The sequence below is a fragment of the Labrus mixtus genome, chromosome 6 (assembly GCF_963584025.1).
Source record: "Labrus mixtus chromosome 6, fLabMix1.1, whole genome shotgun sequence".
NCBI classification, from domain to species: Eukaryota; Metazoa; Chordata; class Actinopteri; order Labriformes; family Labridae; genus Labrus; species Labrus mixtus.
The window spans coordinates 10,748,192-10,771,524 of NC_083617.1; the positions used below are offsets into that span (position 1 = coordinate 10,748,192).

At 43.6% G+C, this 23,333-nt stretch overlaps 1 protein-coding gene across 6 annotated transcripts in view; it reads left to right on the plus strand.

Annotated features, from left to right (window-relative positions):
• Positions 1-291: 291 nt before the first annotated feature.
• The window catches only part of LOC132975417 (transcription factor COE3), a 68,879-nt gene continuing 45,837 nt past the window's right edge, over positions 292-23,333 (plus strand). For 5 of the 6 annotated variants that reach the window (XM_061039939.1, XM_061039942.1, XM_061039940.1 and 2 more), the window contains exons 1-6: positions 292-1,014; positions 1,306-1,462; positions 1,735-1,798; positions 2,073-2,128; positions 3,991-4,064; positions 5,801-5,869. In XM_061039939.1, the coding sequence (XP_060895922.1) occupies positions 884-1,014; positions 1,306-1,462; positions 1,735-1,798; positions 2,073-2,128; positions 3,991-4,064; positions 5,801-5,869 (551 nt within the window). In that variant the 5' untranslated portion in view covers positions 292-883. The remainder of the gene's footprint in view (positions 1,015-1,305; positions 1,463-1,734; positions 1,799-2,072; positions 2,129-3,990; positions 4,065-5,800; positions 5,870-23,333) is intronic. The other variant, XM_061039943.1, reaches the window with a different exon arrangement.

The window sequence follows — 23,333 nt, forward strand, 5'->3', positions numbered from 1 at the left end:
TGTTATTATTTTATTTTTTTCCTCGTTATGTGTGATGGTAACACCCGCTTGCATTTTCCATATGATGAAAAAAATCAAACTCACCACATATAGGGCCTAAGCAAGAGGAAAAGTGGAGCGAGTGAGTGTTTCTCAGGCTGCTGCACTACAGGGCTGAACCCGTATAGTTGGAGCGCCGCTGCCTGACAGGAACCGTCAGAGCTCCATATATGGTCAAAGCTCCGCCCCTTCAGCGTCATATTCTGACAGCGCCTCTCCCGTGGGTTTAGAGTTTTGGCTCCCGGGAAAGATTTCAGTCCTCGGGGAAAGAGGGCTTAGTTTTGCATGTTCCCATCCATCGTGCACGACGCGAAAGGGCCCCTTATCCACATCTCCTGTGTACAAGGAACACCTCCACTGGTGATCAGCCTTTGCCTGTGTTTGTCTTGTGGAGAAGCAGCAGCACCTTTTCAGGAGTGGGTTTTTTATTCAACAAGAAGTCCTGAAGGTTTTGGATGCGGTGCTTCAGGGATGTGGGCACTTTGAGAGCAGCATCACCCACAAACACAAACAACTGCCATCGATTTTTCTGTGAATAGCACAAAAAAAAAAAAGAAAAAAACAAAGAGGAACAATAGCAACTCAAAAAATCTTGTCTATTGAACAATTCACTTTTCCAGTCTGTGGATACCGCTCTAACTAAGTACAGCACTTTGAGAATTGTTCACATCGGACGGACTGAAGAGGGAGGCAAGACCTGTGGACCGGGTTTTCCCTCGCAAGTCTGAATCGGCTCGCGCTACTTATCCAGAGAAAAAAAACAACCCTGAAGGATAACACGCTTTGGACGTTTTATTTCCCTAATTTCGCAGGAGGCTCTTTTTTTCCACGCAAATTGTCCTAAATGTTTGGGATTCAGGAAACTATACCGCGGGGTGGGACGACGATGAAGGAGGAACCGCTGGGTGGACTGAACTCGGTCCGCTCCTGGATGCACACAGCTGGGGTGGTGGATGCAAACACAGCCGCCCAAAGGTACGCATGCCAAAAGCATCTGATTTTTCTCACGCATTCCCTCCTCATCATATCGACCCCTCAATCCCCTGAATACTCTGTATCAATTACGGTCTCCCAATAAATGCCCCCCCTTCGGCTTTCCCCTTCTTTCATTACATCAGATTAGCCATTATTGTGACAAATCAAGAAATCTCCCCCGTAGACTCAAGCGTGCGTCTGCATCTCCAATGTTTCCATCAGCTTCTCCATCATCTAGCATCCCCGGTGTCCGGTGCTTAACCGACATGGTCTCTTGTTTTCTCCCCGCAGCGGTGTCGGCTTGGCACGGGCACATTATGAAAAGCAGCCCCCTTCCAACCTCAGAAAATCCAATTTTTTCCATTTCGTCCTGGCGCTGTATGACAGACAGGGTCAGCCGGTGGAGATCGAAAGGACAGCTTTTGTGGACTTTGTGGAGAAAGAAAAAGTAAGCGGTGTATTTTCTCTAGAAACACACTCACTAGCTCCCCTGCACATAATCAGCACATATCGAAATTATGTTCTCTGAAATGGCAATGGGTTACTAAAGGTGGATGTCACGTGTAATATTGATTTTCTTAAAAACTCAATGGGTTGATGACAGAGAGTCGTTTTAGAGCTGTTTCTCTTCTTTTGCACAAATAATATTTTTTTTACAACTCCCAGACATGATCTGCAGTTATTGTGTTGATGCTGATTTTCACAAACTGTTTTCTGCAGGAACCAACCAGTGAAAAAACTAACAATGGGATACATTACAAACTACAGTTATTGTACAGCAATGGTGAGTTCAAGTGTTACTAAAATATTGCAAACACGTGCAAATATACCAAGAGGTGGTTCATCTGTTTGCACAACACCACATGTCATAATAATATTTATTGCAACCATAACAGAAGCAATCAAACCATTCTATTAATTCAATCACTGTCTGCACACTCTGTAAAATTTATTGAGTGCGCAATTTCAGTTTGAAAGGCTTTCTTCTTTTTATTCAATGCCTAAAATTACTCAAACAATTACTACAACTGCTCTCCCTCTTCTTCTTGTCTCCCCAGGTGTCAGAACAGAACAGGATCTTTACATACGGTTAATCGATTCCATGACGAAGCAGGTAAGCTGCTGTTCTTCTTGTATTTACGCACAGTGCAGAATAAATGTGCTCACATCCATGATCCACCTGCGCAAAAAAAAAGAAGGAAAAAAAAATGAACACGCCGTGCAAATCGTCACACCAGAGATAAATATACAGCTCATGGTCTTCTCAAAAAAAAAATCTGCTCGCAAAATGCAGTTGTGGCACAAAATAAAATCAAATTACCGGTGTAACACGAACAGACAGCTTCCATTTTGGCTGTTTACGTTTGGTCATATCATATTGCAAGACTCTAAAGTCAATTTCACCGTGCCAGAGTTGGGCTTTCTTTGCAGGCTCAACATTAAAATTTAAACACGGCGTCTGCTCCACATGATCTGATTTGACTTTTCCCTTCTAAGACTCAAAGGTGAAGCTCTAAATGTATTTAAAAATTTGCATTAGATAGCCTACCGTATTTATTTATACAAATATATTTTTCCTGAGCTGCAATTCACTCTTGTTACCCAGAAATATGTGTGTGACTTTTCACCAAACGCTCAGAATATATCTAAACGAGCATCTAAAGCCAAAGCAAAGATTTGTAAGAGTATTTATAATTCCGGGAATAAAATCAGACGTCTTTATTTGAACTCTGCAGCTGCTTTTTTGTCATGAAATGTCGGGTTTTAGTCTGATCTTGTCGTGAATAGAGCCGTGAAGCCTGGGCCACTGGTCACAGACAACATTCCTGCGAATGATCCGAGTCAATGACGCAGAACAAGCAATTTATGGATTTCTGTTTCTACAGCAGCAAACAGCGACATAAATCAAACCAATAGAGATAATCGTCTGCTTCCGTGAAAAATAAGGAAACTGAAACAGCAAAGGATATATCAGTTCAAGTAGGACAGATTTTTTAAAAAAAGGCGAGAGAGTGATGCGACCTGGTTCAGATATGTCACTTTTTCAAAGTCACATTTTTTGTATTGGCCTCAAACGCACCTGAAATAAAAATTCAAAATTATTTATATCGTAAAATAAAAATTGAGAAATAAAGCATTGTTTATTTATTTGTAGTTTTTTTTTATATTTTTATGAATATATATTTGAAAAATGTTGGTGTTTATTTTCCTGCGTGTACATTGATGCCGGTTAACTCTACGAGGGAGTGAAGTGTCTATCCTTAGAAGAAGGAAGGAGGGAGGGATTGAGGGATCGAGGGAGGGAGAGAAGAGCGGCAGAACTGATAGCTCCACGCCATCTGTTTCAGCCAATGCTCAAAAATTACTCAACCGTACCGCCAGACACCGCTTTTTATCCACAGAAAGATCATTGTTAGCGGCTCAAAATAAACAACAGATTGCCCATTAACACTTTCCCCCAAATATCCCCAGATTATAAGCATATTGATGACACTTCTATTGGATCTCTCCTTATGAAAACCTCTCTGTCTCTCTTCCCTTCTCTGTCTGTCTCTCTGAGCCACAGGATATTATCCAGATTAATAAAAAAAAAATACAATTTGTAATTATTATCAGTGTATTCATACACTTTAATACTATATTTGTTCTCCTGGAATTACTGCCACTAGAAAAAAAAGTGTACTTTTATTATCACCTACATTTATGTCTTTTATTTTTCTATTTAGGTACATGTGACTGATGTTTTAATTAATTAATATAATTTAAACTAGCGTGATTATCTTATCCATATTTATCACTGAGCCCTTGCACTTATGTCAAATATTCTCCTGTCTTGAAATCATGTGTATTCATGCCCTGCTTTATTTTATTAAGTGCAAACACAGCAGCTAATTATTTGTGAATTTATGTGAATTAATATGTGTTTATCAGTTTAACTGTGTTTTCACTCGCTCTCCATCTCATTTCCTTTCAAAGGCCATCATTTATGAGGGCCAAGACAAGAATCCAGAAATGTGCAGAGTTCTTCTTACTCATGAAATTATGTGCAGGTAAGCAGATTTTTTTTTTCTTTCTTTCTTTTTTTTTTTTTTTACTTTGCCTCTGTCCATTTTGCAGATCCATGCAAAAAAAACAAAATCACCCCACCTCCCCCCACCTCCTCTTGGATAAGTTTTGACACTCATGATGTGATGCAGACTGTCCTCTGGTCCTTCAATAACCACAGAGGGAGAGAGAGTTGCTGTCATTTCTAACTTTGATATGATGTGATTCAACTTTGATAGGAATATGAATATGACAGAGAAAATCAACTGACTGTCTTTTCCAGTGAAGGGAAATGGAATGTATAATAAACAGCCAGTGACACAGAGAACAAGTTATGTTTTTTAATATGTAGTTTATTTATTCTTCACATTTTCAGAATTGTATGTAAGCCTGCCAGAGACAATGTGCCTCTCTTTTAGTTATGCACAGACGTCGCCTGCTATATATATATATTTTTTTTTTTTCTTTTCCCTCGCACACAGTCAGTTCTCGGTTGATCCCACCTGTCAACAATGATCAGCGAGCCTTTTAGCGTCATTTAACCACATAAATCTCAAGCTCTCATATTGCGCTGCTATTCAGCGGTGTCATTGATACTAAAAGGAAAAAACGCCTTTTGTTGTTATTGTCGAGCTCAGCATGAGCTTTGTGAACATTGAATTCGGATACTGTCGGTTAACCTCTCCTTTGTTGCACCGCTGCATTGTTCAAGTTACTGCTGGAGAGCAAGTGCAGCATGAGAGCTGAGAATGATTTGTCTTTTTCCATGCATAAACTCATCACTCACGCTCAATTTATACAAGCATCCATCACTTATTTGTGACACGTTGAATATGCTCGTGCTCTGGAGGTAATATATTTTTTTAGTCAGGGAGGAGTGCTGCAGAATAAAGGACTACTTTAACTGCTGCCTATTATCAGATAAGAAGATATGCATAATAAGATCAGTCATGATAAGAATTATCTCTTGATATCTTATTTTTTCTAATACACCAGATTTTGAATTATGCTTTCCCCTCGATACTAAGCAGCACCTTAGCCCATAAAACACATCCTTATTATTGCAACTCAAAGTCATGTAAATCACACAGATATTTGAATAACGTGTGTTTGACTGACAGTTGCTTCAAAATCTTTGTTTTTCCCGCAGCACCATATGGCATAAATCAATCCCATTCACATATGTTTATATGTTTTCATTTCGAATCAAGTCCGGGATGATGTATTTGTTTATTTTTGCACTTTTGATTCAAGTCCCAATCAAAAGAAGTGCGAGGCAGCAACTATAGGCTCAGGGAGGAGATGGCTGAAACATGTGCTGGAAGATAGATTAGTGCTTTTGAGGCCATAATTGATAAATGCCCCGCAGAAATATTGGTTGAGGGTGGCACCTTGCATCTCCCTCAGAAATAGCAGCTTGGCAATTAGAGGTAAACAAAAGCTGAAGCTGTGAAAAGTGACTCCCCTGCCTCCTGGCCCAATCCCCACTCCCCTCCCCTCCAACACTAAGCCAAACAACACAACATGTTGTTTTCACCAGTTTTATCAGCCATCAGCATCAATGCAACGGATGGATTGAGTGGAGGAAATCTCATGGCTATTTTTTTTTTCTCCCTCATATCAAACCTCACTCCAAGGCACTTAATAAATGTATGTTGTTTTTTGTGCATTATTTATTTATTTTTATTTATTTAGAAAAGTGTTGTCTGCTCTGACACCATACTGTCTCGTGTCCCCGTAGCCGATGCTGTGACAAGAAAAGCTGTGGAAACAGGAACGAGACTCCATCAGACCCTGTGATCATTGACAGGTAAGGCCGTGTGCAGCTTCCTCTCTGTTTGTGAATGAGTGAGAGTGTGAGTGTGCACATGGACGATCTAGTGAACAAATGAGTCCCCTCCTGCTCCTGGCGTGCCAGACGGCCTGATCGCTCTGACTCGCATGCTCTCAGTGTGGGAACCATGGATGACTCCTGTGTGAGTGGCTGAGGGGCGTCTTTCCCAGGTACCTGTGCACCGAGGGGCGGTCACCACCTGGATAGGGTTTGTTCAATCACAGGTGGTTCAATCACTAGAGGATCATGCTGGGAATACACCTCATTAGCTTAGGCAACTTCACATTTATTTGGCTGGCTTCCCCTCTTTGTTTACGACAGTGATGCTTACATTGTCAATAGTTGTTTTTCATTGACTGTTTCCTTCTTAGCTGAGAGCTAGATGCCGTTAAAGTTTAGAAGGGATAAACATTTTATGTGTGCTGTTTTGTTCTGCACCTTCAGGGAAGTTACATCTGCCGCGTTTATATTCCCTTCATCACTTTCTAAAGAGGCAGAATAAATGGCCTGCTCTTTCCAGCGTTGGCATTTTTTTCTCACCCTGTGAAGCTATACGTCCCCGTTCAGCCTGAATGTGTTTATGTAGTTGTGTGTGTTAAGTGTGTGTGTGTGTGTGTGTGTAAGGTGGATATAGGGGTGAGGCAGGGGGTGTAGTCTGAGCGTCGATCTCAATGTAACTCTCACCACGTAGTAGGGAGAGACAGCAATGCTAATGTTTGACTAGCCGGAATCACTGTTTGCTTAGCGGAGAATGCCTGGTATCTGACAGAGGGGACAACTCTCTTATTAGTAATCAAATAGGGCTGAGCAGTTGTTGCTGCCACTCCACTCCAGCGGCTTCTCATGCATCAGGAAGTAGGAGCTGGCTGCCCTGGGAGCCTGGATGGATTACCAGAGCTACTGCTGTCTGAACCCAAACTCACGCAGACACGCACGGAGAGACACACACAGACAAGGGCACAAAAAACATGCAGACAGAAAGACACCCACACACACACACACACACACACATTCATGCTGCTTGTATGTTTATGCCTTTATGCTTCACTGTCATTGCATCACCTTTGAGGAAAGTTCTAAGTGTTTTTTTTTTTTTTTTTTTGCTTAATGTATAAGTCAAGTTGCATTTGTTAGTAAAAAGAACTGTAGTGTGAACATTTACATATAACTTGAGACGTCTACTTTGCCTAATTTCCGCTGCTTTTATGTCTGCTTTGTGTCGCTCTGCTGCCCTTTTACTGCTTAGAGTTTCGCACACCATTGTTCTTCAATCTGCGGGACAAAACATGTAACATAAGTACAATAAGCAAAATGAATGCATGGAGAATTAAAGTCAAGAAGAGGGGTGGGAAAAAAAAAGAAACAGGGTAAAAAGAAGCGGATGGATATTGTAAGCTCAACTGGCTCAGGGAGGGCTCGGATTTTCATTGTGACGAGTCTGAATAGGAGTAGAGTATCCCTTTCCTTGCACAATGAGCGGCTCTGTTGAAACACAAAAGCATATGTTCCTCATTAGACCCTCCCATTGTCTCCATGTCGTAACTATGAGCCCGTCAGCTCACCCTAACAGACCCACACAGGTTCCCAGTGACTGAGGGAGGCTCGCAGAGAGGGGTGCTTGTGAAAGGTTGCAGGGTTTGAGAAAGAGTTACGGACATGACCAGAGCGCACACTTGACTGTAAGCGCATACGTGAGATTATTTACAGCAATTACTCGACCATTCCGGCTGTGCATATGGGCAAGCTTTTAGCTAAAGCTTCCATGTTTTACAGCCATTCCTGTTACATCTGTCATTTTCTCATGCACATCATTACAGGCACCTGTGCTGCGGTCGCTCCTGGCAGAAACTGATTATTTCCAATTGAGTAGAACATAGTTGAGTGACATAAACCTAGAGGAGAGGTTTGATTGTTGAATCAGGCATGTCTCATCTGTCTACAATTACAGTATGAAAAACCAGCTAGCACTGCCACATTTCCTCGAGAAACAGTAGCATGGTCGAAACCTTAAGAAACAGATTTGGAGTGAATCATTGATGGCGTTCAGTCGCTGTAACATTTTCCCAGATGGTAAGAGGGGAAAGCGCACACAGCTAGCTGGCATCTAGCAAGACATTAACTGGCGTTCCCATGGATCTGGCATATCCAACGGAGTTTGGGAAACTTATCATTCCAAATGTGTCCTATTTTCCTGCGGTCAAGCCAGACATCTGTTTACCCTATTTTCTCGCTGCGTTTTGATACAGATTTTCACTCAGATTTTCTGAAGAGGAAGGATTCTCTTTAAAAAAAAAAAAAAAGAAAAGTTGGTTAGATATAGGCCCAACAGCTGTCACAAAGTTTCAGCACTGCTTGGTCTTTTAAATATTTCAGCGCTTACATTTGATGCCCTTGCATTATTCATGCTCCTTTTTTGGATGATAAAAAGGGCCTATTTTTGTTGAATTTGGGTGACTTTATGTGTGTTATGACTGGAAATTTCAATATCTTTGGGGAAAATCACTACATAGTTGCTCTAGTAAAAAAAAAAAGAAAAGAAAAGCCCATTGTCTTTCAATAGAATGAGCGCACTTTTTTTTTCTTTCTTCCAACATCAACTGAGAAAATGAAAAAGACTTTTCGGTGCTTACATGAAATAAAAGAAACGGTACATTTATCTAGGCACTAATTGTAGCGCTGCTGCTGCTGATATGACCGCATCACTTTGCAGTTGGGTGTAATCATCTCTCCCCTTTATAAATCCAGCAGTGCTACAGATGTCACATTTATAAGTTAATGGTGCCTTAAAGTAAGTGGGGGTGTAGGTTTATTCACTCGGTAATTTGAGTCTTTAGAATTATAGTGATGAGGTACCCAATATCTGATTAGATGGTTTTCCCATTTACAGTGCATGTAGCCAAACATAACTCAATTTGCGATGACTCTCCTGCTATGGTATCTGTCTTCACTCTCTTGCATATTGACTTTGTCTTCTCTTGTGTGAAAGATTAGATACATTGTTCGGGCTTACACATGGATTTTGTAATAAGACATTGCATGTTGTTGAAAGAGAAGAGAAAATGACTCATTCTGCATGTCAGGGTTCAAAGGTCTGAGGAAAGCTGCAGCAATGTATGCAACAAGAACTGAGACGGACAGAGAGAGAGAGAGAGAGAGAGAGAGAGAGTGTTATCAATGTGTATTCTGCCCATATATGAATTTTGAATTTAATACATGTTCATACAGTTTAACATCCTGTGTCAATTTAGGCTGCCATTCACAAACGGATTCTGGAGCAGACCTAAACGTGTCAGCTCTGTTTATTCCAGCGGCCGCGGCGCTCCCTTTCACTTCCTGTCACAAAGGTCAAAGAGCGGCGACCTTTGGAGTGCAGCCCAGCCACTGAATAATTCATGACATTGACTTGTTTTTTTCTCTTATTTTTTCCCCTTGTCTCTCTCTTTTTTTTTTGGTCAGCACACATGGTTGTGCTGTGGGAGGCTTTTATTCATTTAGCTCATTTATAAAGGCCTCAGCGCACCTGTTCGTGTGTTAATGCAATTAAATTTTGGCCTAATGTAAATTTTGCTTAGCTTTCTGTTATGTCCCTCATTAGTGCGCCTGTATTTTCTAAATGACTTTGCGTTATCGTTCATTTGTGGAACACCTACGAGGTCATTTCCCAGAGTGCACTTGACTTGTTGTCAAGTTGTTTACCAGGAACAAAAGAGCGCGGTCTTAAAGCGCCTCACATGTGGTTCCCTCGGCCTGCTAAGAAACAAATCGGAAAATTTGTGTGCTCCCATCTGGTTTTTGCAAAACCGTGATTACCTCCAAAAGCTGAACAAATGCCAGTATTTATAAGGTCAGCCCTTTATGTGGAAATGTGATGTAAATGAGAATCAGCGAAAGGGGACATTAAACAAAATTAAATTCATTGTCTCCTTTAATGTCATTTACATTTTTGGCTAAGCCCCGGACTGTCAAAGAGGATTTCTAAAACCATTTTAATTGCACATCAGCATTGGTAAAGAGGGGTGTGTTTTCACTGAGCGGCTGTTGTGATAACTTGCAAAAGAGAAGCCTGTTTATGAAGCACCTAAATGACATGTTTTCACTGCATCTGCAGCGGTGCAATTAAGATGGCACTCGGTAGGTAGTGTTAATCTAGCACTGAGCTCCCACCATCCATAATGAAAATGATGCAGGGGATTGGGTCACTGTTGTTGTGATTGAGAGTTGATTGCTGCAGGTGTTCCTTCTGGATTTTTTACATTAAAGTGCTGAGCTGTGGGACCTGTTTTTTTAAAGCTCAACAGTGAGTCATTTAAAGCTGTTAATTTGTATAGGAAACACTCACTTTCTATATTTACACACGCGTGCAGACACCTGCTCGCACCTTTTTTTAATTTGTGGCTTAACAACACGTCCATCTCCGCGTTTAATTATATAAGGCTGCGGTCGCTGTAATTCCTGTGACAGATGTGAGTTTTTGACGCCCATTGAGAAACGGGAGAATAATCTGGCAACCGCTGCCTGAGTCGACGTGATGTTTGAGTGAAGCCTGTCTCCTCCCGAGCCAGGGTAGGAAGAGCAGGAAGTGTTGAGAGCGAAAGCTGTACTTGGCAGCACTCCTTTGGCTTGCACTTGCCGAAAAATGAAACCCAGACCCTCTCTCTGCGGCACTCAGAGCCAGAACCTCCTTCCCAAGCGCTCCAACATCCAGGATTGGGTAATACTGTTCACTAAGCAAAACATTACCTCAAATTATTCTCGCCCTGTATTCTATTCCCTCCTCCCTCATGTCGGTTTTTATCGCAGTTTGTAAATGTCAAGGCACGTACAAAGACGCACAGTATAAATGATATTTTCCAAATTATGCTCACATGTTTGGGTTCACATGAGTGGCGGCTGAACGTAACGTGGTGCCTGACGTTCCCGAGGGAGACCCACCTCACTAGGGTAGGATTCCCCAGTGGCATCAGCTAATGGCAAGACTTGACAACAGCAGAGAAGCCGGGGGTGTTGTGTTTTACTAGCGCTGAGCAGGGGTGATGACTTTAACATGTGTGCAGAGAGAGACGGAGATGTTTGTGTGTGTGTGTGTGTGTGTGTGTGTGTGTGCACGTGTGTGTGTGTGTGTGTGTGTTTGCTGTGCTAAAGAGAGAGGTGTGCGGTACGAAAAAGAGTGGCGCGGGCCAACAGAGCGACGGATTCGGCTCCAGCTTGACGGCAGTGAAAGACGAAACATGGTTCCACATGTGTTGAGAAAGAGCAGTCCATCTGTCCATGGAGACAACCCCTCCCCCCCTTCACAACCCCCTTCTCTCTCTCTCTCTCTCTCTTGCTCTCTCTCTCTTTCCTTCTCTTCCTCCTCTCCTTTTCTCCCCCCCTTACTCTTTTAACTCCCCTGGTTCAGTGCTGACAGAAACAAGGCCAGAGCTGGGGTGATGGGATGAATGCTGGGCCAAGAGCAACACTGGACCTTGTATACACACACAGTCACACACACACACACACACACACACACTCGCACAGAAATAAGAAAAGGTTATCAAATGTTTATTTAGTGAATATGTTGTTAAACTTTACTGTCTTCAGCTGCATTTACTGGCTTGGTTAAGTGCTGTGTTAATGTGATTTAAATCCGGCTGTGGAGCAACGTAAGAGATTTATTTTGATATTATGAAAGAAAACAATCTATTAAGATTTATTCCCCTTTTCCCCGACACACGGCTGCACCGAGCCACCTCGGTGAAATTCGTACATTATTGAAATTAAAACCGGAGTGAATAAAACATGGCACTCTTTCTCAAATATTTAACAGCGCTCCTTTATAATTCAACTTTGTAGCTGTTTTGAAGACGTTGTTTGGTTTCTTAAAGCATTAATGACACAAGAGCTTTGTCGAACAGCTCCCGATTCTGTGAATCACATTTAGGTCACTCAGACCTGTGTTGTTTTTTTGTGTGCCTTTTTTTTTTTTTTTCCCCATTTGAAAAAGGGTCTCCTTTCTTTCTCTTGGCATGTTCTTGCTCCCATTCAATCCTTATTAGGTTTCCCCTAATTGTCAAACAAACTGTTGGGTCAACCTCAGTCGTATCTGGCCGTAAAACAGCACATTAGGCCCCGGTGAGGGATATATGTGGTATTTCATCGGAGACGGAGTAATGCTGGGGTTTTATGGTTAAGTACCAGTTCACGCCCACGCCATTTGTTTCGCATTAGAGTGGAGGTTTTGTAAATCAGATCAATATGTTCGCTGAGATGTGATTCCTTGTCGGGATCTCCCGAGTCGTTCTTTTTCTCGAGTATTTTTCTTAGGGGACTGGTTGTCGATGCACACTCCTCCTCCGCTTCCCCCCCCCCGCCCCTCCTTCCCCTTCTTTCCCCTTCCTCTGCCAGTCCCTCCCTCCATCCTACACCTCAATCCATTTCCATTTTCTGAATGTAGCAATTTGTAGTGTGACACCAGCTAGATTAGGATGGGAAGCAGTCTGAAGATTTCATCGGACATGGTCCTGCTCCCGCTGGTGTGAGGTCACAGGACAAAGATGGGGGGGAACTTCGGGGAGAGGGTCATCAGTTACCTCGGGGAAACGAGCTGGTCCGCTGGCTGCTCTGTTGGCCCCAGGGGTGCCTGGGATGTATCGGAGGAGAAGCCCCTGAGAAAGAGCCCTGAACCAGTGTCATTTATTAAAAGTGACAAGTTATTTCTAACTATAGCTCTGTTTTTATTGTTTTACAATGCTGTCATTTGGAACAGTGCCCCTCTCTCTTCAGGAATCACAAACAAGTGATGAATGAACGATGCCACATGCTTCTTTTAACATAAACACATGCAATGCTGTTAAATTGCATTATCATGTGTTTAGCTGCCTGCATTTAAATACAGCAAATGTGCAGCTTTAATAAAGATTGACCGTGTGATAAGGATAATGAAAATATTTCACCATTCACCCATTTTTCTCCAGGACATTTGTTCAGTAAATTAATAACAGCTTACAGTATGAATCTCGGGCTGACCTCAGCATAATCAGAACCAGAAGTTCCACAGAACATGACCGCACTGAGCTGTGGTGTGTTTGTGTGTCTGTGTGTGTGAGAGAGAGAGAGAGAGAGAGAGAGAGAGAGTGTGTGTGTCTTTACAGAGTGCAGCTTCAGTTTCTATTTTTGTGTGTGAGTGTCTCAGACTCTGGAGTTTCTTTATTAAAAAACACAATATTCATGCTAATAATGGCTTGTTTATTCAATGTTTGACCACTGCTCTACATGGAGGGTCACTAAGGCACTCTGCTCCCCCTCGCTTTTTTTTACCGCCTGCCCCTACTGCGTTAATGATATATGACAGAAATTTCCTTGAGCTGGTTCAGTGGCAAGAAAGGTCCTGGCTAGTCTATATCAATCCATCTGACTTATGTTCCCATGTCTTGAATTACCGCTTGATGGAAACCTGCTGTGGGCTTCTCTTGCCAATTGAAATCAGATCTCCTCCACAGCCTGGTGTGATATTGATCCATATTCAACACCCAGGCAGCCAGATCGATCAGTATTGATTTACAATAAAAAACACTCCTCTGCTTGTTCAGCACCGCGATCGATAACTTTAAAGCAAAAGGGGGAAAAATATTTAAAAAGAAGAAAAATGGGATTGTGCTTTTCACCGTGCAGTGACCAGCTGGAATACATAAAAATGTGAGGAGATGTTTCTTTTCATTACAGCAGTCTGAGTTAAAGTGACCAAACCTTGACCACGGCGGCAAGCGGCAACCACGTCCGCATTGAACAATGATCCTCTGCCGCCATGTGAGACAAACCAATAAAAAATGGTTTAATGGGATGACACTTCTATAAGGACTCATTTATTGAAGGAGGTGTGTCTGTTTCTGAATTAGTGGCACATCTGCACTGCAATGGGGAGTGCTAAACCTGTCATATCAAATGTGTCTGGAAATTGAAATGGAATGCTAAAAGTGGTGGATCAAGCCCGAGCACTTTAGCTTGATTTCAGCGTGTTAACACGATGACATGATTTCCTGTGGTTTTTATATTAATTTGTGTCTCACCCACCCACATGACGGGTCTCTGCCTCCCACATGGCAGCACATCATCAGAGCCCAGTTCAACGTCAAACACACCCCTAACAGACTAAGGCGACCCATTCAGCTCTGGTCCAGATCCCCTTTTCCCCTCCTGTCACATCTTAGTCCTAATCTCTCGGACTTCCTCCCCTCTGCCGAATAAGCGTTCCCATCCAGCAGGTCCTAGCAGTGGGCCGGGCTGCCAACATCTGAAAGTTATTATCCCCAATCTCTGACATCCAGGAGTTTACAGTTATATAATGATGGGGAAAACCACATGTCCCCAGAGGCAGAGAACATTTTTGAGATGCCTCCCCATCTGGTTTTGGGGGAGCTGCCCATTTTGGGCCAAACTCAGAATGGCAGGCAGGCTGATTTTTTTTTTTTTTTTTTTCGTAATTTTTATTTTCTACCACTGGAACAGGCCAGTCTGGGAGTCATTATAGGGGGTGATAAAGCAAATCCAATTGGGTCAGGTTCCCCTCTGCACAGCGCTGGTGGCACCGGCTCTCCCTGCCTCACTGCTCGTCCCTGACTGTGTAAGTGCTGGTTGTTTGTTTGTCCTAGAGAGGCTGGGCTGGGGGACTAATGCAAGCCCGGGGGCCAGCCAGGTCGGAGGCGACGGTAAACCTGAGCCGCCTGGTGTAGCAAGGCTCCCTCGCTGCTGGCTCGGCCTTGTTTGGACTGCAGCTCCGGTTTGCTTTCTTAGAGGGAAGCTGAGCCTCCGTAATCATCGAGCCTTTTGCTCGGGTGGGGAGCGCAGCCGGGACCAGAGGGAGTGATGACATAGGTCCGCAGAGGCCTGGCCCGGTCCACCCCTGCTGCTCTTAGGATATTTATTTTCTCTTCTCATTGTATGGTTTAAGTCACACCGTATTATGTTCGGACCTTATGCACGTGCATAGGCACTCAGATGTGCTGAGGTGCATGGCGTAAAGCTGTAGGCTTTGTTTTTACTAATAACGTCGGGGATTAGTGACTTGCTGACCTCAGTGTAATCTTTATTAGTCTGTTAACTATATAGTCTAGTTATGGAGCAGCTATGATATGAGAGCAGTGACACAGGCATGCATTTCAGGACAGTACAAATGGGGAAACTAACTAAATTACATGCTATTATTAAATCACTATGTTATGTTATATGTAGATAAATGTGTTTCTGCTTAAGCGTTCCAAAATTTTACAGATTTAGATGATTTAAGACCCCCATCGTGGCCCCCGGGCACTCCTCACAAATGTTTTATTCAACATCAGCACTCTGTTCTGTTTTGTTACGTTATTGAAATGGGTTGTCGATTCGAATAGAGTCAACCTGGTGGGCCAATCTCATTGTAGCCAGTGGAGAGTGAAAGCCATCTCTGCAGCGTAGGCTCACCAGAACACACACAGAGATTGGATGAGGGGGGCAGTGAGAGCGAGAGTGCCTTCTCCAGATGGAGATCCCAGATATGGGGGGGAAAATGTCCGGGCCATTTTCCAGGGTTTCCATAATGGGAATCAACCCCTTGCTTGCTTATTAAGTTGTGCACACAAGGAGGAGTGAGGGGAGAGATGGAGAGGAGAGGAGATAAGGGCAGGCGAGGCGAGAGATGGACAACCTGCGCGCCGTCACCTCTCCGTTGTAAGTGTCAAGTCGGCCCTGTCGGAGAAATCACAGGTCATGTGGATAGATGATTGTCAAAGCACCACATTGATATAAGGACTCTCCTCTTTTTTTCTTTCTTTGAGCCGCAGAGGCGCACGATAAGATTTGTTTTTGTTTTCTGATGGAGAGGGAGAAAGTATGACGTTCAGGTCAGGGAGGTCAGGTCAGGGGGTCAGCAGGTTGCAGCCTTTTTGGTACCTGAGTAACCTCACATTGCTAAGCCATTTCTCAGGCTCCCTGAAATGATGGTGGGGGGGTGATGGGTGGTTGGGGGTGGGCAGGAGAGTGATCTATCAGCGGCAGCAGCAGACATGCAGACAGAATGGCAGCTACTGCAGCTAAACAGAGTGAGACAGATAGGCAGAAGTCTCTCATACGTAACACCAGGAGCTTTAAGAAGACAGCCCTGAGTGTTATGGATGCTTGACATTGACCTCTCATACAGAGATGGCGTATTTATCAAGGTTGTAGGACAATAGTGTATTTGCTTTTAAATTATTTAGTTCACTGGGTGAGATGCTACTTTCCTCTTGTAACACTTGCCACTTTTGTAAGATAACAACAATCTTGTTCTCTTCTTTCTTTTGTTGCTTCTTGTTAGATGTTTCCTACAATGCTTAGAATTCAGGTGATCATATTTTGAACACTGTCAGTCCTATCAAGTCGAATCAGCCTGAAAAAAAAAAAAAGAGGAAAGGAAGAAAAGCTCTGAAGCTTACATTTTTCTGGAAGAGAAATATTTGTGTACAGATAGGCCTGTCATTCTGTGAAACAACATTCATGATTCTTTTATTGGTGCTCAACCATCAACCCCCTCTCCTCCTCTGTGGAAAAAAGGGCTAGTCTACAAAGTGGCTTTTTGCCGTTTGAGAGAAGTAAACTTCATCAGGTCGACGGCGAGGTGTGCTTCACATGTCACTCAGTCGAGCTCTCTCCTAATGAAATGCTGCATACAGATTTCTGCCTGCGGGCTCGGGGGGATAAGACCGTGGTAACAGAATGAAACAAACCCCTTCCCATTCCCTTCACTCACACACACACATACACAAACACGCGCACATTCAAGAAAAAAAAAAAAACCAACAGACAAACACACATTCATACAGCTGTACACACACACCTACACACACACACACTCTTGCTGGAGAGCATCCATGTGAGGAGATCCAAATCTGCAATTTATTCAAATATTGATATTTCTACTTGTCAGGAGAAAGGTGCCTTGAAATTTCCTCTGAGTACTCCTGTCAAAAAAATAGCAGGAAATATGTCAGATAATTCATAAATGGAGTTCAGCGCTGCAAAGTCAGTAGGGAACAGCAAAAAATATATATGCTTGTCAATGAAGAATAGGAGCAATATTACAGAGCCTGCTGCTCATTCTTCCATCATGTCAAGCAAACAGCTTTTGCAGGCCCATAAGTGTTCGTTTCAGTCTGTGTGTGTATTTGTGTATGTGCGTGTATATTTGTATATGTCCCCATGTATGTACATGTCTCTGTATATTTATGCATGTGAATGTGTGTGTGTTCTTTGGCTATGTTGTGACTCCTACTTAGATGTGTTTGTTATCTTTTTCCATCAAGACACCCTATTTCCCATCCTGGAGCAGCCAATGGGAATGTGTCCTTTTTTTTTTTTTTTTTTTTTTTTTTGCCGAGGTCCGTAACCGGACGCTGGCCTCCATGTGGTTTGAATTAGGGCCCCCGAAACTGTGAAGGACGCCTCGAATGACGTGAGGCACTTGCAGACCAAATTCCATTCTGCTGAATGTTGGAGAAACAAGCTCTCCGGAATCCTCCGAGATTTTTGGGCTCTGGCCCTGCAGCGATTAAAACAGGGCGGAAACCAATAACTCAATGAATCATGGGGCAACGTCCCATGAAATCTCTCACTGCTCTGTCACACCCACATGCAAACCCGAATCAACTCAAACTACGCTGATTAGTCGTCTTTCCAAAGTGAGAAAAAAAAAGGAGAAATGGCACTTCAGTCTTTTTTTTCTTTTCTCCTGTTTATTGAGCAGAACTTTCTCCACTCACTCCCCTGCTTCCTCCCTCTGTTAGTTACCTCCAGTTTGACAAAGTGCGGGCTTCCTGATGATGCATCGCTTGACCATGTTGTGCCAAAGCGAGACAGAATAGGACTCCACATATCTCCGGCGGTCATGTGATGCCATAGTTCATAGCAGTTGATGAGATGCAGTTTGGCACAGCTTGGGACCCATCTGGGAGATGCAGATACGCAGACAGGAGAAGTATTTTACAGCAATGCATCTGCGCGCTTGAAGAGCTATTTAGCATATGCTGCTATACGAGAGAATGTGCTCGGCTGTTGCCAGCTGCAGATTAGTCTTCATTTCTCAAAAAACCGACAGAACAGCTGATCCATAGCCATAGAGGGCTAGCAATGAGCAAAATATTGTTTTATGCTAATGTGGTGTGTTATTTAATATTCAGTTTAATTACTTCCCGATGAGCTGAGTTATTTTGGTAAAATAATACAGAATAACAAGTCTTTCCAGTCTTTCTTGTATGAACAATACCAGTGTCAAGCAGAGCAGTAATGCTGCTGCCAGCACTGGCCGGTTTGTTTCTGTTTGCTCCAGCAGAAGTCAAAGCCCATGCTTCTGCTCTAACTCAAGTGGCTGATATGTTAGGCCATCTAGGGCATGGCAGGCGGTTGACAGTCCATGCAGCCTGTCTACCCACAGGACATCTCCACATAGTGTGTCCACAGCAGGGCCAGCGCTGTCATCTGGGCCCACTATGGACCAGTGCTCTGCTGACAGTGAGAGGGTAAACGTTTACCACCTCAATCCCCCATTAACTCGGTGAAGGCGCTTCGATCCTCTGTGAAAATAATGATATTGATTGGAGCTCGGCTCTACAAACGAAATGGTTGCAACTAAAAGAGGGATGGGCCCGTGCATTAGAATATGGGATTTTCGAGGATAAAAGAGTGTTTGGATCTTGTTATATTTTTCCTCTCCTCCATCTCCCTCCAGCTTTCCCCCCCCCCTCCCCACCTCCATGTCTCCTTTCTTTCTGCATTTTTATGTGTGTGCATGTAGTGTGAGAGCCGGCGTGTCTCCTAAGATTACCCTCCGCTATCCCTGCAATCAAACAACAAATGACAACATCATTGCTCAGGCCTTTCAAAATACGACACAAAAAAGTGTGTTGTAGCTACATTAACTTGCAACAACCCCCTAATAGACCCTTGTGGGTTTTGTATCTCTGCCTCTCTCTCTCTCCCTCTCTCTCTCTCTCTCTCTCTCCTCTCTCTTCTCTCTGCTAGGCTGTCACATATCCACAACCTCCCACCCTACCCCCCCCAACCCCCCCCCCCCCCTCACAGTGCGAGCCTCCGAGCCTCGGTGGAGATCAGGAGCTCCCTGTCGGAGGTGCTTTGTCACGTAGCCCAGGGAGCGTGGAACTCACCCAGAGCTGTTGAACAAACACAAGCACAGGGGCTGTCAATAGCAGCTCCGCAAACTAATTGCCTGTCAAATGAACCACCCTCGTTAAGCTGCCCTCACACACACACACACACACACACACACACAAACACACACACGTGCGTGAACTGTGACATTTCTACGCACTCACACCCCGCTCACAGAGCCGATTTGATTCAAAGAGTAGTGATACCTTGTTAGAAGAAAAGACTTACGAATGGCACTTCACTGTTTGCCGTCTTGTTTCTACAATCGTTACCGGCGTGTGTGGTGCAGTCAGCGTAAGATTGCCATTTTGTTATTATTAAGGGGAACACAGCTTTGTATAGAATAGCTGATGTAATCTAAACAGATCCCACACAGCCTACACTCTATCAGCTGGTGTAATATTTCACTTTTAAAAACCACTCATTAGATGGTAGCAGAGCTCCATACGCCAAATGCTATTGTTTTTGTGTTTGTTTTGCTGTTTTTTTTTCCTGTAGTCATTAGGCGGTAGCAGTGGAGTGCCCAGCGCCTTGTCTGGGTGCCTGTAACAGTGCTGTCGGATTGACACAGCTGGGGAGAGCAGCTTGAGGCTGCACGCTCAGGAATACACAGGGGTGTTCAAAGCCCCTCTCTGAATCCTGATCAGAGCGCTGCCCCGGCCAACTGATGGCCTATTAAATATACATGCGCAGAGGTCAGAGCTGGAGGTCCCAGCTTCCTCCCAGCCATGTGCACTTAAGCGGAAGGGCTGGGCAACAATAAAACCTCCTCTCGCTCCAGCGAGCTCTCCCCTGACACCCTCACCTCCAGTGTGTACGTCAAGTACAGTGCTCACCTAGTGCTATATTACAACCGCCTTTGTGAAAAGGCCAAATGATGCATTTTTTACATGGTTATTATATATTTATATTCAATAACACCAAGGACCACTCTTGTGTCTGTCTGTCTCCTGTGTTTTTTTCTTTTGTCGCTGATAAATAGCCGTGCTCAACACAAGCGAACACACAGTTTGAAGTGGGTCCACATCCCTGGGCTTTGTAGTTTACCACAGACTGAGACAAGGAGGTAGAGGGAAGAGCCCCATAATGGCCAGTCATGATTAACATATTCAGAGTGACACTCTCTCTGTGTTCGTTCGTTAAGCCCGGTCTGTCTGACTAATGAAGTGGAGCGGCAGTTTATCAATTAACCCAGCACTGAGCCATTCGTGCTGGGGATGAGGCTCGAGCTGGGTGTCACGGTGATCCAGTTTGGTGCCCTTTAACCTCTGCGGGTGTCCAACAAGGCAGGACCGTGTGACAATGACAGCAAGACACACAAACCCACCACTGGAGATCCACTAAACAGGATTTGTGCCTGCTGCTTGTCGGCGAAACGCGGCGAAAGGGTGCGGATTGATTGGGTAATAGGATCATGAAAAAAGATCTCCACAAACTAACATTGGGGGTTTTCAGCATTCTCAGACTTGGCATAGATCATAGCAAACAACTTAGTGCTGTCTCTATTAAAACAAGCCCTCCCTTGCCATTATCTTTCCCCCCACTGCTCCTTCCTCCATTTCACATTGTTTGTGTTCATTAAGACATGGGCGACCTGCCTTATCCACACATCAGACCCGGCTCTCAAGAGTAATTGCGATGGTCTCTCAGAGGATAATGTGGTTTAAACTCAGTATAGCCTGTCTATTAGGAGAGACATGATGGCAACCACAAATAATAAAGAACTATTTATTCCTCTCTCTGTGACGCTAACTAGGTAACATATCAAACCGGCACCGCTAAGGGTCTCTCTTACTGTCAGATATGGCACCCTTCATCCATTCCCAATGGTCCTCGCCTCGACATCCCTGCTCTTCATTTTCTACATGAGCCTGGTCATAAATGCACACACACCTCATATATATTTGATAGTTAATATTTATCCCCGCTAGGGAAGTGCACTTTACATGTGGTAACATACGATTACCTGCAATTCTTATAGCAAAGAAACAAAATCGATATGGATATATAATTCATGACGGAGGGGCTATCAGTTTTTATGGCTCTCTATCCAGGCTCATTAAAGTTTTATCGTAATTGACTGCAAGCAAGAGTTTTTAAGGCATGTTTCTCCCTCACTTTCTACCTTTAATAATTAAGTAAAGTTTAATTGGTTGTATTTTGAAGCACCTAGTGTATGATAGGAGTCTCCCAAATTCAGATCCATGAATTATAGAGTGCTATGTTATGCATTAACCTGTCAGTTTGTTCATTTGTTAAGGCAGAAAAGTATGGTCCCAAGCCTCTCAAATCACACCCAGAAATGGAATAACTGGCCAGGCCCTTCAAAAAAATGCCTTTTTATGTCTTTCATTGCTGTGTTAATGTAGTGACATGATGCTGTCACTCAGGGTGCTCCCATCAACCGCCGGCCCTGAATCGACTCCGCTGATTGGTGGTCAACTTGTTCTCTTGAAGGGAGATTGACAGACGGAAAATTGCACTCTCAGATTTCACCCTTCATTCGTTGCAGTTGTTCTTCCACTCGTCAACTCTCCGCCATGCCTGAGACAGACAGAGGCTTTATCCATTAGCTGCTGGCTTGGCGGGTGGGTGGGCAGATTGAGGCGGGATGGAGGAGGAGGAGATGGGGGTAGGAAGACAATCCTACATTTGAGCACTCTGAGGGAAAATCAATCATGTCATCATAAGTGAGAAGTATGGATGAATTTCATCAGCTGGTTCCTGTCCTGTTCACGCCGCTGGCTTTCTGACTGGCCTGTCCTCCTGATTGGCATCCTCAATGACCCTTAAATCCGAAAAGGGGAGACAATTTTGAAAACAGTGTAATAAGAGAAATCGGACAGTAGTTTCAGGGTCACACTTTTCCCACTTCCCCCGCTGCTTCACTGTGGGAAACCTCCAGTGGTTTCTCTTGACAAAGTGGTAATAGATTTACCATATGATTTTGTGCCAAACCAGCATTAGGGTCGTTTTGTAAGAAAATGTTTCTCAACTATTTCCCGTCCACAGTCGATATGATGAAGTGTTATAAAGGGCAGCAGCACTCTGGCACTGAACATTTATTTTGTAATTTTCCCCCCCATCATCTCACAAGGTCACCGATGAGCACTAAAAGCATCATAGGTATAGGGTGTGAAGCAATCAAAAATGGATGAAAGTGAAGACATGGAAATCACAGATGAGAAATTGACAGCCGTTTACAGCCTTGTTGTCGATGTGAGTGACAGAGCGAGGGAGAAAGTGAGAGGAGGGAGAAAGGCAGAGTTAAAGTGGTGATAAATTTAATGGAAAAATCAAATACAAAACAAATTCATTCCTCTAAACTTGATGCTTCAGTCGTTCTTTTCTTGGCCTGTTGCTAAGCCTTAGAATAAACTGTCACTCCTTATCGATCGCATCTGAATTGTTACCGAGATTTCTGAAAAGTAGTCTTGACACACACCCTGCAGAATAGTAATCTTGGGAGATGAGAACATCCAGACTGAACAGCTAACACCCCTGACTTAAAATAAAGGAGGCTTTTCTTTTCTGCCTTTTTCAAATCCAACTTAATACACTTTGCAGAATTGCAAATTCAGTGATAAATATGTTACCGTAAAAGATGTACTATTGCTGGTTTTTAATGACTTTGCTGGTTACTGTGGACGATTGATATGTTATCATGGGGAATGTTAATTTATATATATATATATATATATATATATATATAACAGCGACTGAGCATGAAATGTTTGTACACAATTTGTTTGCCATTCGTGATGAAGATGACATGATCAAAAAATTAATTCCCTTCACGTTTGATTTCCAGTGAGCTCTTGACTGCTGTCGACTTCCAGAGCCCACTGAAATTCATGTATCATGGTATGGTTCATTATATTCCGATGGTGTATTAATTATGGCTATAGATAGAGAGCTCTGCTGTGAGCGCTAGCCTGGCTGCTGTGTGCCAGAGGGAGCTAGCCTGAGGAGGAAAGCTCTGCTTGTATCCACTCATCCCTCAGCTGACAGGCCTGCTCCAGGAGAAAAGGATTTCTCCGGATTGAGTGCCATTTTCTCTTCTTTAACAAGGAAATTAGTGTGTAAAGGAGATCTGTCAGGATAAAGTGCAGCTTGACTGCTGCCGCCCTCCCCTCCTCTCTGTCTTTCTTTCCCGCCCTTCCCTCCCTTCCCCGTCCTGTAACTCTCTCTCTCTCTCTCTCTCTCTCTCTCTCTCTCCACCTCTCTTTTTGCTTTCTCTCCTTCTATCTGCCTCCCCTCTTTCTCTCCCTTCTCCCCCACTCAATGG